General features: G+C 40.7%; 1 protein-coding gene and 1 long non-coding RNA gene across 2 annotated transcripts in view; both read right to left on the bottom strand.

The window, feature by feature from the left end:
• Positions 1 to 18,006, bottom strand: part of LOC127529649 (uncharacterized) — a 55,188-nt gene that overhangs the window by 27,523 nt on the left and 9,659 nt on the right. The gene's annotated exons all lie outside the window — the stretch shown is intronic.
• LOC114660682 (transcription factor Spi-B-like) lies at positions 3,602 to 17,240 on the bottom strand. The gene is made up of 6 exons (XM_028813536.2): positions 16,968 to 17,240; positions 15,090 to 15,117; positions 9,675 to 9,765; positions 5,147 to 5,343; positions 4,874 to 5,030; positions 3,602 to 4,737 (listed from the first exon to the last, which is right to left on the bottom strand). The coding sequence occupies exons 1-6, from the start codon at positions 16,988 to 16,990 to the stop codon at positions 4,418 to 4,420; spliced, it is 816 nt and encodes a 271-aa protein (XP_028669369.1). The 5' UTR covers positions 16,991 to 17,240; the 3' UTR covers positions 3,602 to 4,417.

Raw genomic sequence — 18,006 nt, 5'->3', positions numbered from 1 at the left:
CTGAAGCCACCATACCTGGAAAGCCTTCACACGGGCACTGGCTTTGTCAAGCAGAACATTAATGGCTGTCAGAGAAAAGGTCAAGGATGTGATACTTTGGCAATGTGAAACTGTACTGGAAAATCATTATGGAGTCATGTCACTTGCAAAGCCCGGCTATTTCTATACATGCAATCTGCTATCCTCCACCGACAAGATCAGCAGCAGCAGTTGTCAAGTTTGACATCCCCTCCAAATAGAAGTCATGTAATGTGACATTGACATTTAGAGACAGATTATTTTCACTACACTTCCTCACCAAATGTTCAGCCTCCTTTCTGTAGGATGTGTCATCATCATTGGTGATGAGTCCCACTATGGATTTCAGATTTGACATTGGACTCAGACTTGGTGGTGTGGTTATGGGTGAGCAGCATGAACAATATTGGTTTTAGCACACAGCCTTGGGGATCGCCTGCGCTCAGCCTGATGGTATTTGATGTTCTGCTGCCAATGCGCACTGACTGTGGCCTCTCTATCAAAAAGTCTAGAATCCATTTACACAGTGGAGTGTCAAGGCCCATCAGAGAGAGTTTCCTTACCAACTGCTGGAGAATGATTGTGTTGAACGCTGAGGTGAAATCAACAAACAGCATTCTGACATGCGTATCCCTGGTGTTCAGGTGAGACAGTACAACCTGCAAAGAACAGGAGATGGCGTCATCAGTGGAGTGGTTTGGATGGTAAGCGAACTGGTGTGGGTGCAGAGAGGTGAGGAGGGTGGAGTTGATGTGTCTTTTGACCAGCCACTCAAGGCACTTCATCATGACAGGAGTCAGTGCTACAGGGTGGTAGTCATTGAGACATGTCACCGTTGACTTCTTCACCGTTTGAATAATAGTTGTCTTTTTGAAGCTCATGGGGACCACAGCCTGGCTCAGAGAGATGTTAAAGGTGTCTGTGAGGACATCAGCCACTTGGTCAGTATATTGTAAAATGTTGCATGTAGTAGTAACTACTGTATACAGGTCTTCACATTGACCAAAATAAATGTTGGACAAATACTTACTAGGCATGATACATATAAGGGCATGAGTTAGACTGGCAGCTTTTAAATGAACTTTATTGACAAGGCTGCAAGAGTTTAGAATGAAAGAATGGTGAAAGTTGTTGGTTTCTGCTTTGTGTTTTTAAACTCAGATGTAATGAAATCCTAAATGTATCATGTTCTGTCAGAATTAACACAACTTTCTTTACAAACCATTTGAGGGTGAAACATTTCAGACAAACTTGTTTTATAGAGTTTAGGGAGGCTTACAAAGATACAAGAAAACAAACACATTCAAAATAACATGAAAGATGTCTGGAATGGACTGGGCATAATTACTGGATTCAATCAATCCAGGGATCAGGTGAAACAAGAGGATGTGGACAACATTAATGCCTTGAACCGTTTTTTTTTTTAAGATTTTTCCTCCCACTGCCACCTTCTTCCAATGATCAACCTCCCCAGACCATCTTTACTACATCAACAACTCCTACCATATCAACTGACGAGTCCACCTCTGACCACCTCTGAAGACCAAGGAGGGAGATAACTGAGGACACTAGACACTGGAAGAGCCACAGGGCCAGATGGAATCAGTCAGAGTTCTTAAGGCCTGTGCTGACCAGTTTTGTGGTGTCCTCTGCCACCTGTTCAGTCTGTCCCTAAGGCCTCAGAAAGTGCCGCTGCTGTGGAAAACTTCCTGCATTGTTCCTGTTTCAAAAGAAGGAAGGTGTCACTTCACCTAATGACTACAGATCAGTGGCACTTACAACTGACATCATGAACACCTTTGAGAGATAGTCCTGGACTATATGATTCTTGTTGTGGTAGAACACCTGGACCCATTGCAGTTTGCCAGTTGGGCAAAGACTTGAGTGGAGGATGCAGTTATCTAACTGCTACAAGGGTTTTTCTCACTTCAACAAAGCTGTCAGCACTGTGAGGATTCTGTTTTTTGATTTTTCCAGTGCTTTCAATACCATCCAGACATCCTTATTATGGGGTAAAGTCAGAGACAGGCTGGTGGATGAGCCTATGGTGTCCTGGATAATGGACTATCTGTTGGGCAGACCGCAGTTTGTGAGACTCTCTGATACAAATGTGAGCAACACTTGAGCACCACAAGGAACAGTCCTGTCTCCTTTTCTCTACACCTCTGACTACAAATATAACACCAAAGGGGATGAGACAGAGTATAGGAGTCAGGTGGAGAACTTTGTTTCTTGGTGCAAAGAAAATTGCCTTCAACTTCACATCACCAAAACCAAGGAACTGGTCATTGACGTTTGACACACCAAGCATCCTCTATGTCCAGTCACTAATCGAGGAGTGGATGTCAAGGTGGTCCACATCAGTGATATGTTGGACTGGTCTCATAACACAGAGGAACCAGATAAGAAAGGGCCAAGCAGGCTCTTAGGAAAACACTGTGTTGTGCTGGCCTGGTTACATCACTTCAAGAGAGCCCACCAAATCAACCAGCGAATTAAAAGGGCAAGCTCAGTTATGGGACACACTCTGGACCCCCTAGAGGTAGTAGCAAAGAGGAGAATTAAAACAAAACTGATTGTCATTCTGAACAATGCCAAATATTCCCTGTCTGACACGCTGACACTGAGTAGTTTCAGACAAAGAATTATTCAGCAGAAGTGTGTCAAGAAATGGTATTGGGGGCTCCTTTATACCAACAGCAATACATCTGCATAATGTCTTACTGTGACAGTGACAGCCAAATCAGTCTTTTCTTTCTTTTTAATGTTCTTCCTTTTTAGTCATCCTGGGGTGTGTTCAGATCATAGTGTGTGTGTGTATATATATATATATATATATGTATTTATCTATCTATATATGTACATATTTATTTAAAGAGATTCTGTAAAAGACAAATTTCCCCCAGAGACAAATAAAGTTCATTATATCTATCTATCTATCTACCTATCTATCTATCTGCAGTTTTCCATTTATTGCCACAGCATACTAGCAGTTAATGGGTGTGCGCTGGCATCTGCTGCTCTGACCCTCAAGGAGCTTGTGATCCAATGTTACAAATATCACTGGGCTCGAAACTCCGAGGCCTCCCCACCTTCACTCTCTGATTACAAATTTTACTCCATGTCTGAATCAAAGCATTGGAAGGAGAACCAAGAAGCCGACAAAAACAGAGAGTTACAGTATCAGCACTTATTTGTTTTCACGTCAGGCACCATATCTACCTATCGATCTATGGAAAGCATTGAGATGAAATCTTCTCAGTTCCAGCACGTCTTCTCTTTATGTAAGGCTAATAAAAGTCAGCATCCTCTTCTACACTACTGGACTCCTAGTCCACTTTATAATGAAAGAGGCAAAAAACTTTAATAGAAAGTTTAGAAACGACAGGCACCAGGGAGTGGCAGCATGTGTGTGTCCTCCTTCCCTGTCCATGTGCAGGTGTGACACACTTGACAATAAAATGACTTCCTGGATTTTGTTCTACGGACCCGACTTTTGTGTGAAGATTCCCGAAAGTAGAAGCATCATCGCTACCATTAGCTTGAGTCTGATTATCTCTTTATGGCTTCCATATTGCACATGTTTGAGCTTAAACATTTCAAATTTATTGAATAAAAACATTTTATTTAAAGTATATACAAAAAAACCTCAGTGAAAAAGAATAGAAAAGTTACAAAATATTAATGTTAAAAAACACATAACTGTCAACACAATATATTACATCTCGACTCCAAAGAGCACTTTTATTCCAGTTGTGGGCTAGAGCCACATGCAGCAGTAACTTAGCTGTGTATCTTGCAGGCACTGGAGGTTTGTGCACCATTGGTGGCTGACTCTCCCTCACCTTTTGCTGCTTTGCAAGGTCCGCGGTTTCTTGTAATCCTATTTCAGGATTCCACTCGGCCCTTATCTTCCATTCATGGTGCTAAGTTAATGTCACTTTCCGAATATTGAAATCTGAGACCTTGATTCTAACAATGTCAGAAATAGGATTCAGTTGTGTGTGTGGTGTGACAGCCAGGTCCCAAGCGCTCAGTTTGTCCATTGCAGTTTCGAGGGCGCCGGCACGCTACATAAATCTCACTGAGCAAGGATTCCCAGTCACATTAAATGCAATACAATGGCACATGTGAAACTTAAGAGGCCTGAAAGTCCATTCAGCCCTTCAGCAAGTATGGATTTTCCCATCCTAAATGCATAAATGTCTACCCTTTTTGCAAATGTCTTCAGTAGGATGTGATACCAGCAGCAGGAAGACTCATGAGTGATACTAATTATCAGGAACACAATGGAGGATAGTGGTCTTAATGGGGTGTGAAAGTAGCAACTGCAGTGGTGCAAAGATCTGGGATTTGAGGAGTGACAACTGAATCAGGTGGACGGGATGCCCACGATGGCTCACTTATGCAAGCTTCTTAGCAGCAAGGTTTTGTCAAACTGATATGTTAATTTCTTCTTCACTTTCAGGATCTCTCCTGTCTTGCCATAGTTGCGGAGTGCTCGTGCCATCTTCTGGTAAGTCATGGTCTTGCGGTTGCCTTTTTGCTGCCCCCAGCGATGTGCCAGCTCCTCTTTATGCTTGGAGGAGAACTGGAAAGTTCCTCGTTCCCGGTCAACCCACCACACACAGTCTCGCATCTCACCAGAGCGCAACAGAGTCAGCAAGAACTGGTAGAGTCGAAGCTTCTTGTTGCTACTGCTGCCGCCGATGCTGGAACCTGAGAAACAGCAAAGGGAGAAAGTTAATAATCAGCCATCCATAGAACAGAAGAAATTCAGATTAATGGGCACTTTAATCCCCATTCTAGTTTAAGTTTTAGAATTGGAATGTCACAGAGTAATCCTAAAAAATACCTCTACGAGAGGTGGGCGAAGTTCCTGGAGAAAAAGTCTCCTCTGATTCACAGTCTGAAACTTCAAGGGCAGGGCTGTTCAGATTGTGGAAGTCGTCTTCCTCTGAGGGAGCGGAGCTTAACTGGTCACTGAGGGAGGTTTGAAAAGATGCAAAAGGCTGAAATAAATGAAGAAAGTGGATTTGTTTTTACCAAAGTTGACTGCCTGGAGTGCTGAAATGGGGTTGGTGCAAGATGGTGGTCAGTTTAATGACTCGGCAGAACTCAGACATACCTGTGTATTCTGATCAATGTCCACCTGACTGCTCTGATACGTCAGGTGTGTGTCTGGCACCTGCAGGCTTTCGGCCATGAAGGTCGGCTGGTAGACAGTAGGCTGGATGTATGTCACATTCTGCAGTGGAGTGAAATGGCTCACCCCAAAAGTGTCAAACATGCCATCGGCGGTATCTCCCCAGTTCCACACTGATTCTGCCAAAAAAAAAAAAAAAAAAAAAGTGCTTTAAATGGTAAATATAAGGATCGTGTGACTGACCACTCTCACATACGGTATTAGTTCATGCATTATCTTCTTTGTCTTGCTATTCAAGTTTTATTCTCATTTTCCTCCTAATTCTGGATACTTTTTGTCTAAAAAGGGTCAAGCGTCTGCAGCCCTGATAGACATTGTTTTATTCCTTTCTATCTAAACTCTAAGTCCACCAGCAGCAGCAATTTCCAGAAATATTTCATGCTTGTTCTTCATGATCTCATTGATTGTTTTCTCTTCATCATCAGCCACAACCGCCACTCCTACCTGAACTCAGTTTTCTTTGCAAATGAACTCTGCTCTCTGCATTCTCCAACCCATGGTACCAATCTAGCTTTGTGGTTAATCATCTTCAGCTTATTACTTAGCTGACAGAGCTTGAGACTTTGCCTTGAATCCTGCCTACTACTCCATTCTTTCCTAAGAGTAGCCTTAGGGCTACTTCAGTGTAATATTTCATATTATGTTATCAATTCTGTTTTTGGTTGGGTTATATTCTGTGTATTGAATTTTGTGTGATCTGTAATGTGTTTACTTCTATTGTATATTAGTGTTCTTTGTTATCTGCCCTGTCTCCAATAGGTGGGGCCCAAGGATTTGGGGCCACCTAATTAGGTGGCTGAGCTACTGGCCCCAGGAGGATTTAAGCCAAAGTTAAAGTAGGATCAGCAGCTTCAGCACTGCATCTTTGTTTCCGATTCCTAGTTTTTTGCTTCTTTTTAACATTGGGTTTACTAGCTTTGGTCCTCTGCTTTATACTGTGGTTCTGTCTTTAGATGTGTTTGCTTCAGAGTTTCCTTTTAGACAAGGCTACATTGTTTTGACATTTTTTTTCTTCTGTCTTTGTTTTGTTGGAATCCTTTCAATAAATACTTAAATATTAAAGGAACTGTGTTTCCGTTTTGGGCCTAGGCAGGTCTGATGCCTGTCTTTTGAGTTGGGGTTAGGCTGCCTGTTGTTAGGCCTACTCTGTGAAGGGCTGATCTGGCTTGGGCTTTTCTGATGTCTGCACCTGTTTTTGCACTACATGGTGGCAGAATTATCACAACAGTAGCAACAAGACAGACCAACAGGCCCAGTTTAATTATTTGTTTGTTCATTCATTTTCCAGCAGCATAATGTTACAATTTGGTTACAAATGTATTTTTTTGTCACTTTCTCATTTTTGGTAATCCTTATAATCATCCTGCTAGATTTTAGAACTTTAGGATTTCATTGAATTTTTGTTTACATCATTTTTGTCACCATTTTGTTTATAGAGAATTCTGTCATTTTAGGTATTTGATCTGGAAGTGTGAGGTCAGTGACATCATCAGCCGGTAGGTATAAAGGTCATAACTACTGCTTCCTATTCCTCCCAACAGTGTTGGGAGCAACATGTTAAAAGTACAGTAGCATGTGTTACGTCGTCAGATTACTTTTTAAAGTAGCAAGTTACATAACGCAATACTTATTTTATTGAAGTAAAAATATACTTGTGTTACTTAAAAAAAACAGATATGCATTAGTACATCACTACCAAAGATTATTCCAACCACTCTAAAAAAAAAAATGACTTCGTTATTTCGCTGAAGTATTGCCTTTTTTCACAAAGATGTTGCCTGCTGCTGTTGCGTGCACTCCAGCCGTCTGGTGACAGCTAGTCAGAAAGAGGTTAAGCACGTGCATAGCATGATCTCAAGTGAAAAGAACTAACCAAAAGTTATAAGTATACATTTAATCCTGCATGTGCTGAGGGATAAATTTAATCTGCCCAGTTTAGGGTCACTGCAGCAGCATTGGGAGTAAGGCAAGAAGCCAATGGGCTTTATCAGTCAGGAAACAACATCAAAGTGCTCTCTGTGTGCTGTGTCTGCAATGCTGCTGAGGGGGCTGCTTCTTATAGAATAGCCAGCTTCTCCAGGTATTTCCAGCCCCTCACAGGCCTTGGTCACTTGTGGAGTGTGGACCCTGGGGTGCTACAGTATTTATAAAACATAAGACAATTATAAAATCTACCTCTGTTTCTGATCATCTTCATGAAGGTTCAAGGATTTAGGATTTAATACCAAATACTGCCCAGTTAAATGTGCAGTTTTTCATACAAAAGAAGAAAAAGTAATGCAATGCTTGTCACACATTACATTTTATAATAAGTAACTATTTAACATATATATTTACTTTTTTTTGTAAGTAATGAGCCCTGTAACTGAAAGTAATGTTCTACAACACTGACGGAGCAATAACAAAAAGAGTAGTGTCTGTTTAGTTAGTTAGTGTTCCTGGTAAAATGACCTTTGCTATACATATTTTCTACAATGAAATTATGCGTATGTGTATAAAGTGTACATTTGACTTCCAATTATAAATGGTTAGTTGACTCTTGGCTCACATCTCTTCTCCTGGTCTCTTAAAACACATTTTACGTCAACCCTTCCATGGCAGAATACGTAGGTCACAACAGCAGCAAAAACACCAAGTCATCCAAAATGTTGCTGCTAATGTCCTGCAACATAATCAAATGCCATAAACTAGTAACTCCTTAACTGGCCTACCTGCCTCGATTTGAAGTTGTGATGAAGACTCTGCTGTTCTCCGTCAAACCTTTGTAATCGACTCCCACTACAAGCTTGTGAGATACCCAAGATCTTCTTACGTCAGGGCTTCTCACTACTCAAAACCTCTGCACTCTCCCAAGCAAATCATGTTAAATATTGATGCCGTCTGTCTCGCATCCACAGGGTGCTTGTCTGCAGTGTTACTTCAAAGCTCGCATTCGGATCTACCCTGTGGCATCTGCTGCACCACCCTTAACCACACAGGACCAATTTCAGGGTTGTCAATTAACTGAACTTATTCATCATTTCGGACGAAGAATGGAATCTGAAGTACCTACTGAAAAATCCTCATGGATGTATGGAAAACTTAGTATAATAGAGAAAAGCCCACAGCAGTGACCATAGTGCTCCCTTAAAACCAGTAGGAGCGATTGGGAGCCACTGGGTGTCCAGCAGAAGATTCCTCAGAATGAGACATTTGGGGAAAATCAAAGTAAAAGAACAGCCTCACTGTGCTAGAAGATGTCAGTTGAACTCCTCCATGCCACAGCATAGCAGCAAGCCGGTCTCCCTTGGAGCTCATGGGTATCCATTGCTCATTACAAAGGACAGCCAACAGGGCAGTAACAGCAGCTTGAAACAGATGAGTGGGCTTGAGGATTTATGATTCAATGGCCAATACAGGCACCCTAAGCTGGTGGCCTCTGAATTCTGGCCTTGAACGTGAGCTTGAAAAGCTGATCTCTGTCAGACATTAAGAAATTCTTAAGTTAAAAGATGAGTGGCTCATAAGGCAGGGAGAAAAAAAGACCAAAGTATTAAGGAGAGGGCCTTGAGGTGACTAGAGGAAGGACATTGTGGTGGGTGGAGGTGAGAAAGGCAGCGACTTGAAGTACCATAGTCGTCGAAAGGCCCAGTATGGCTGCAAGGATTCATTTTCTGAGTTCTGAGTTTGAGTTCCTCCTAGACTCATTCCTCCAATTTATCTTCACATTATATCTTTATGCTATTTTAGGTCCTTTAGATGTTCTGTTCTTGGTTAATGTCACACACCCAGTTAGCCTTCTCACTTCTGGAGCTAACCAGGTGCGCACACCCTCTAACTGCCCACATCTCTCAGATATGGCTGTCAATGTTCATGTACCCCATGGCTGATTATGTCCCTGAGAGATGTGGGTCACTAATCCAGCCAGAAATGGTGGAAACTGTGCCAGCACCAAACGGCTAGTTGTGTGAGCTGGGGGCCAGTCGTCCCTGTAACCTGTAAATGTCTGCACTATAGTGAAGAAGGTGTCATTTGCCATGACTGCTATCTCATTTCCCAGCTCAAACTATTGTTCTCAGGTTGCAGCAAACTGTCACTTGAGCTTAAGAGCAATGAGGATGTGTTCCCAGACAAACCACGAAAATTTGTTAGTAAAAGAACTGGACTCTAATTTACAAGCTGCTTTTAACTGAAAGCACACAGTTAGGCTAACAGGAATTTGGATGACCTACAACTCACACAAACACACACCACAAACAAGCCCCTTTGTTGTCTTCACAATAGCCATTTTTTTGTTTGAGAAAGTGTCACTCACACCTGAGTCCATGAACCTGAAAGCAATGCAAATGAGCCGGGCTGATTTGCATGCTGTGCAGTAGGCCAAACAATACGAGAAACTGAAAAGATGAAAATAAGAGGCAAAGGTCGCCTGCAGCATTTGCAAACTTAGTAGGTGCGGGGGTGCACTCACCGATATGAGGTTCAGGACCACTCAGCAATGACGAGAAGCCTCCTTCTGATTTCACAAAGACATCCATTTCGCATGCCAAGCTATCTGGGAACTGTAAAAAAAAAAAGGGGACAGACAAACTTAAGACCTGTCCGCTGAGCACAAAAAAGAGGCAATTGAGCATGAGAAAGGAAGGATGGAAAAACAGGGTAGAACAGATAAAGTGAGAACGGAGCTAAAAGTTTGCAAAGGTCTCCATACCATTAGAGGAAATGTCACACAGCCCACCAGACTAAAGAGTGAGGGGCACTGGCACAACAAGGTGCCACATGCTAACCACAAAACAAAGCCTTACATTAAAAGCTGTTCTTGTGGCTAAGTCCATCAACGACCGGTCAAGAAAATTTAAAATAAATAGCAGGGCAGCATGGTGGTTAGCGCTGCTGCCTCGCAGAAAGCTAAGCTGGAGTCACTGTTTGCCTGGAGTCTGCAAGGTTTTTCCTTATGCTGGATGCTACTGAGATGAACCCTACAATGAAATAAGCAGGTTTATAAAATGGGTGGCTAGATGATCAAATACTGACAGAGGAAGACTGGAACAAAATAAATGAAAATGCTGGTTTGGATAGTTTGTCAATCTGCCCAGCTTGATCCTGGCAGTTTTAGCAACTCTTTATATCCATTTCTGTTTTGTTTTATGTAACAGAAGTTTTCATTCCTTCAATTGTAAACAATGTAATCTTATTTTAATACATTTGTTAGTAATAAGAGTGTATTTTCATCTCACATCCTATCAAGATCTACACACCTCTCTTCTTCTAAAATAAATCTGGGCATGAAATCGAGAAGGCAAATTTTCATGAGTTGATTTCACATTTGGTTCTGGAGTTAAGAACACCAAAAAGGACAACATTAAGGAAACCCACTATACTCAGGATGAGCTCTTCCATGAGACCCGGCCTGAAGAAGGAGAAAACATGAAAATAACTGATCTCCATGAAAGAAGCAAGGCAGATACCCATGCTGATCGGAAGCTGGTTTAGTGGCCATAACTGGTCATTCAGACATGGCAGCCCACAGAACAGTGGTGGTGAAGTGGGAATCAGAAGACATATAAACAGAGATCCTCTTTATATTCAGAATATGAAGGACTGAACGAGGAACACATCGGCCAGTTCACAAACTTAATCAGAAAATGTCGGCAGGATTGCCTGGCTTAACCTGCCAGCAAGCAATCAGAATGAACAGATGTACATAGCGTCCTAAAGTGTCTCTAAATGGCACCAGATTGGTCCACAGTGACTTTTTAAAGCACATCCAACAGATAAGCAGAAGTACTCCAGCAGCAGCCTCTGACTAGTTTTGAATTTTCAACATATATGTGTATATAATAAATATAGCAATACAAAATCATAGACATCTTTTCTTTTTAAAACTTTGCTAAGACTGTGCATATTGTATGTCAGGCCAGTAAACACCTTTGGAAAGGAACGAGAATGTGAGTACTAGAGAAGCAGAGAGAGTGAATGGCAAGCGATGCAAAACAGTAAAAGTATTGTAGAGACTGTTAGTGCCTGGTTAAACAAGTTGGAGCAGATTTGCATGTGATAGTAATCTCAGAGCCCAGCGTGTGTGTGCAAATCTTTCAGATATGCCAGCTTTGGCAAGCCTCGCAAAGCCGTTCTCGCAATGCTGAGGCACTGCTCAGCCAGGACGCCACCCACCGCTTCAGAGACAATGGCACCACACTAGAGACTGCAGCCTTTGTCAAGGAAGATCGAGGAACTTCCTTGGTAAACATATGGTATGGGAAAGAAAGAAAGAAAGAAAGAAAGAAAGAAAGAAAGAAAGAAAGAAAGAAAGAAAGAAAGAAAGAAAGAAAGAAAGAAAGAAAGAAAGAAAGAAAGAAAATCGAGGAACTTCCTTGGTAACATACAGTCAAAGAAAGAAAGAAAGAAAGAAAGAAAGAAAGAAAGAAAGAAAGAAAGAAAGAAAGAAAGAAAGAAAGAAAGAAAGAAAGAAAGAAAGAAAGAAAGAAAGAAAATCGAGGAACTTCCTTGGTAACATACAGTCAAAGATTGAGGAACTTCCTTGGTAACATATGGTCAGGGAAAGAAAGAAAGAAAGAAAGAAAGAAAGAAAGAAAGAAAGAAAGAAAGAAAGAAAGAAAGAAAGAGGAACTTCCTTGGTAACATACGGTCAGGGAAAGAAAGAAAGAAAGAAAGAAAGAAAGAAAGAAAGAAAGAAAGAAAGAAAGAAAGAAAGAAAGAAAGAAAGAAAGAAAGAAAGAAAGAAAGAAAGAAAGTCGAGGAACTTCCTTGGTAACAAAGTCAAAGAAAGAAAGAAAGAAAGATTGAGGAACTTCCTTGGTAACATATGGTCAGGGAAAGAAAGAAAGAAAGAAAGAAAGAAAGAAAGAAAGAAAGAAAGAAAGAAAGAAAGAAAGAAAGAAAATCGAGGAACTTCCTTGGTAACATACAGTCAAAGAAAGAAAGAAAGAAAGAAAGAAAGAAAGAAAGAAGGAAGATTGAGGAACTTCCTTGGTAACATATGGTCAGGGAAAGAAAGAAAGAAAGAAAGAAAGAAAGAAAGAAAGAAAGAAAGAAAGAAAGAAAGAAAGAAAGAAAGAAAGAAAGTCGAGGAACTTCCTTGGTAACATACAGTCAAAGAAAGAAAGAAAGAAAGAAAGAAAGAAAGAAAGAAAGAAAAAAGATTGAGGAACTTCCTTGGTAACATATGGTCAGGGAAAGAAAGAAAGAAAGAAAGAAAGAAAGAAAGAAAGAAAGAAAGAAAGAGGAACTTCCTTGGTAACATACGGTCAGGGAAAGAAAGAAAGAAAGAAAGAAAGAAAGAAAGAAAGAAAGAAAGAAAGAAAGAAAGAAAGAAAGAAAGAAAGAAAGAAAGAAAGAAAGAAAGAAAATCGAGGAACTTCCTTGGTAACATAAAGTCAAAGAAAGAAAGATTGAGGAACTTCCTTGGTAACATATGGTCAGGGAAAGAAAGAAAGAAAGAAAGAAAGAAAGAAAGAAAGAAAGAAAGAAAGAAAGAAAGAAAGAAAGAAAGAAAGAAAGAAAGAAAGAAAGATTGAGGAACTTCCGTGGTAACATATGGTCAGGGAAAGAAAGAAAGAAAGAAAGAAAGAAAGAAAGAAAGAAAGAAAGAAAGAAAGAAAGAAAGATCGAGGAACTTCCTTGATAACATATGGTATGGGAAAGAAAGAAAGAAAGAAAGAAAGAAAGAAAGAAAGAAAGAAAGAAAGAAAAATCGAGGAACTTCCTTGGTAATATATGGTCAGGGAAAGAAAGAAAGAAAGAAAGAAAGAAAGAAAGAAAGAAAGAAAGAAAGAAAGAAAGATCGAGGAACTTCCGTGGTAACATATGGTCAGGGAAAGAAAGAAAGAAAGAAAGAAAGAAAGAAAGAAAGAAAGTTTCAATTTAAGTGTAACCCTAACCCTCGCAGTAAGGGGACTGTGGGTTCACGTCCCAGGTCCTCAATACACGGACAGCACTTTGAGTAGTGAGAAAAGCTCAATATAAATGTAAAAAAAAAAAATAGTATTTTTATTATTAAAAATCATAGAAATATCCTTCTCCCTAAACATCCTTGACTGCCAAGGCTGAGCAGCTGATGCCCAGTGTGCAGGCCAACAGGCATGTGTGTTAACACTAAAAGTGCATCATAGGGCCACACCAGTATCAAGGTTTTTACTTTAATTATTTTTTTAATTGTGCAGATTGCTAACATTTTCTATTTGCATTTTAACTGAACACCACCATTTTAGGAGAATGAATGCCACAGTTTTTGGTGCAATTAATTTAAATTTAAATATGATATCCATTGTGCACGATGTCAATGTCTATCACCGATAGCTTTATTTGTGCCATCCCAACTCAGATACAGAATTCATGATATCTGTACCCCACCTGCAGTGCAATATCATGTGCTTAAAAATCCTAATATCATAAGTGTAGTTTTGTTTTTTTGCTTTTTTTTCTGTCTTGCAAGATGCAGAATTGAGATGTTGGTTTGGTCAGTTAGTCAATCTGTCCAACTTGATCCTGGCAGTTTTAGCAACTCTTTATAACCATTTCTGTCTTGTTTTATGTAATAGAAGTTTTTATTCCTTCAATTCTAAGCAATTTAATCTTATTTTAATATATTTGTTAGTGATAAGAGTGCATTTTCATTTCATGTCATGTCCTCTGTGTCAAGATCTAAATGCCTATCTTCTTCTAAAATAAATCAGGTTATGAAATCCAAAAGACAAATATTCATGAGTTGATTTCACACCAAAAAGGACACCATTAAGGAAACCCACTATACTCAGGATGAACTCTTCCATGAGACCTGGCCTGAAGAAGGAGAATACACCGATGGCAAACCAGATGGGGTACAAAGTCCTACAAGCAAGCCTGCATTTTTTTTTCCCCAAAATATCATTATAAGATATTGTTCAGGCCAATTTGCTTTCATCCATTTACAAAACAGTTTACTTCCCATCTGTACTAATGTGTTATGCTGTGTCTGAGTTGAAGCAGGGACGGGGATGGAAGAGGCTGGAAGTGGAGGCAGGAGGAGGAGAGGAGGGGGAAAGGAAAAAAAGAAATTAAAGAGGTACTTGGATTAGTTTTCCTAGTTACGTATTTCACTACATTTTGATTACACAGTATTACACTTCATTTAACATTTTCACATTTTGATAAAACACTTTTTGAATGTACACCTGCTTGTTCAAGGGAACTGGACTCTTTCCTAACAATGAGGGGCTCAAGGTAGGAACCAACCCTGGACAGGATGCCAGCCTGCAGCCCAAGTTGCTCCACTCACCCCAGAATTATTTAGACTCATCCAATCGCTGATGCTTACTTTAGCAAAAAACGGGAAACACAGGACAATCGATCCAAATATGGAAGACCAAGAAAACACCACAGTGAAAGATCCTGAATCAGTACTACTGGACCATCCTTCTTCAGATGTGTGGACTTTGTAAAGCATGTTTGCCTTGTGCTTGTGATGGCTTCTTCCTGAAGTCCAGACCCAATGTACAGTATTTAGAGGGACTAGTAGACATAAAACTGGCTCACTCTGAGAGCGTGCAATGTGTGAGTCTGAATGCATTGTGTTGGACTGGCCTTCTGTGTTTGATCCTACTGAACAACTCCTAATGTCAGGAAAGGATCTCCTTATGATCAGAAAATGGATGGTGTGAATTGTTGTATGAAGTTACACAGAAGTAGAAAGACTCTGAACACTTGGAGGTGCTATTTCACTAAATAAAAAGAGTTAAGATCAAGGTTTTAGATAGATAGATAGATAGATAGATAGATAGATAGATAGATAGATAGATAGATAGATAGATAGATAGATAGATAGATAGATAGATAGATAGATAGATAGATAGATAGATAGATAGATAGATAGATAGATAGAACTCACCACAAACGGCATCTGATGAGTTTCAATCCTGTGAAAAGAGAAAACTGTTATTTTTGTACTTTGTGATACACTGCATTTGCCATGTAAAGTGCATTAATACCACTATAAGCCTGACAGAGGACAGCCCCACAACTCTAGGATCCACAAGTCCACTATGAATTTCTACATGTCTTGCTAGCCATTTCCAAATTCATAGGCTCCCAGGCAAAGGAGTGTGCTAGTGCCCCTATTTTGATAGCAAAACAGAAACATACATAGACATCAGAAACATCATGGGCTCCTATGCTCCTGTGGCCTCTGGCCAGTGCCCATTGTGCCCATATGTTAAGATAGCCCTAGAGTTAATACCTTTTTCCATTTAATATGTATGTTGTCCGAACTCTTTATGCACACACTGTAGCTTCTTCCAGCTTACTTTATTTATTCTTGCACAAGAATTCCATGTTTAAAAATAAACAGGTCAATCATAGAGCAAAATATGGCACAAAAGAACAATACAGTGTGTAAATCTAGCAGTTTTCAGTCAGACAGAATCAGAAAAGGAAAGAGACAGAAACATACAGGTCTCTAAGTGCCTCAAGCAGATCTAGACAGACCCATGTGTAAATGTGAAAGGAAAAATGTAAGATAGATAGATAGATAGATAGATAGATAGATAGATAGATAGATAGATAGATAGATAGATAGATAGATAGATAGATAGATAGATATTTACGATTTATTGTCCCCAGGGGAAATTAAATTTTTACAGAAACCCAAGAAATATTATAACAAATGCCAGCCCCCATACACACATGAATTACAAAAAGAAAAAAATATATACTATCACTATATTAATACTAATGATAAGAGGTTGGTTCACAGCAAGACATTGCACAGGTGTATTGCTGAAGGTATGAAGGACCCCAGCTGCGTTTCTTGACACAATTCTGTTAAATAGGTCAATAGATGGAAAAAGACATATCACATAACGACAGAAAGACAATGGCATCACTTGCTGCATTTGCAGGATCTGACATCTTTACCACTAGAACTGATCGTTTAATATTCTTCAGGCATTCCACACTTTTTATCAAACTACACTTCTGATTTACTTTTCCATTCCCTTCAGTGAAAGGCTGTCCGCCTCTCCAGCGGCCCATCACTGGTTTACTGGAACTGGTTTGGCGTTGGGTCACCGACTGAGATAGCAAGATAGACCGTTACAGGACAGATCTGAGAGAAGCTGCTTGAAAGATGGGTTTTCTGGTGTCTTTATTATACAGTACAATGTTGTAACTCCAGAGCAGCAATTTTAAGATGACATGCGCGACAGATGTCCTGATCTGACAGATAAATTATGATGAACGCTAAAATTCGATCAATGTCTAACTAGTATGACGCCTTTAAAGGTAAGCCCCATGTTTTGCAGAGCACCGACTGCCAAAGCCAGCACGCGGGATACTTGTCAGTTAACTTGTCTTCTTCCCGAGATCTTTCTGCTCGCCCGCTCGACAATTGGCATGTCTCGTTTTGGCTTAGATCTCCGCTTACTGGAAAGCTTTGCCCCCTATAGCTCTCTGTTAGACCCCACCCCCAGCTGCCGAGTTTCTAAAAGGCTTTGGCGCTTCGAGTTGTGAAAAGTTAAAGATAAGAGACTGCTGCACATAAAGTCGGCGAAATGAAAAGTCCTAAAGTGAGAGCGCACGGTCTGAGACTTCAGCTCCGCTGACCTGTCCAAGCAGGGTCGCGAGCTGCCTAAGATGCTGCAGAAGCTTGGTTAGCAGCGCAAGGTGCACTTTTTGGTCGTTTCTTGGGATGGGACAGGGACCTGCGTGCAGAACCAGAGAGCGACTTGACATTAACCCGCCAGACAATCGCAATGTAGTTGCTACTTACTGCGGAGGTTCCAGGATGCGCATGCCGAAACAAAATGCTTAATTCCAAGGAAATGCTGGCCGAGCAGTAATCCTACAGGTCGGATGCGAAGGAAAGCGAACGCACACTGAACAAAGTGACAGCTCACTCCGTCTAACCGCCGAGGAAGGTGAACGCATAAACTGTTACGTTCCAAGAAAACACAGCAAAAATGAAAAAAAAAGAACACGCTACAAAGCAAGTTTTCCGAGATTCGCTGTTGTCCACTTTGACCCCAAATGCACTTTGCGAATAGTCGGATCGCGCGCTTTTATAGACTATCCTTCAGGATGGGTGGCGCCTAGCCGGTCCCCCCTCCAACCCCACCCCCCTTCATTCTCGGTAAGAAAATCCCCTGCGTTGCGTAACCACTAATGCCAGGAACAGTCAGGACTGAGGGGTGAAATTACTGCTCCAACCCTCCCAGCCTGGACTCACACCCAGCACCCCGGACTGGAGATATTTAAAATGTTATCGATGCGCCAATCACTGTACCAATCACCTGCAAAAAAAATCGATTAGCTTGAGAGTTCAATTTACCAGGCGATTCTTCCTGTTAATTAAATGGTCCGTGTGCGAGGTGCAATATCACAGGCACTCTGACTGGATAATATTTGTGTGCCTAGGCGCTAATGTAACATTAAAACAGCTAAGTTGGCGTCCCATCCCGGGTTGGTTCTTGCGCTCACAAGATTCTGATAGGTAAGAATGAAATCAATTTGAGCGTCGAAAAGACGTGCATGTTGTTTTGTTTTAGATGTCAGCAAAGAACTGACACTTTTTCATTTTTTAGTTCATGCAGATACATGCTGACGCAGCACTACTTCAACTCATTCTATATATATAAAGAGAGAGAGAGAGAGAGAGAGACGCATTTTCTCTGAGCGATAAAGAATAAAGATACATCAGTAGCTGCAAAACAAGTCAACATCTGATATGAATGGTTCAGGTCATTTGCAAATTCTTAACTTTCTGGCTAAGAAAGATCTAAACGGCAGCTCGACCCCTTGGGTCCGCGCAG

Source organism: Erpetoichthys calabaricus, chromosome 11 (genome assembly GCF_900747795.2).
Source record: "Erpetoichthys calabaricus chromosome 11, fErpCal1.3, whole genome shotgun sequence".
NCBI classification, from domain to species: Eukaryota; Metazoa; Chordata; class Cladistia; order Polypteriformes; family Polypteridae; genus Erpetoichthys; species Erpetoichthys calabaricus.
This window is presented reverse-complemented; position numbering and strand designations above follow the sequence as displayed.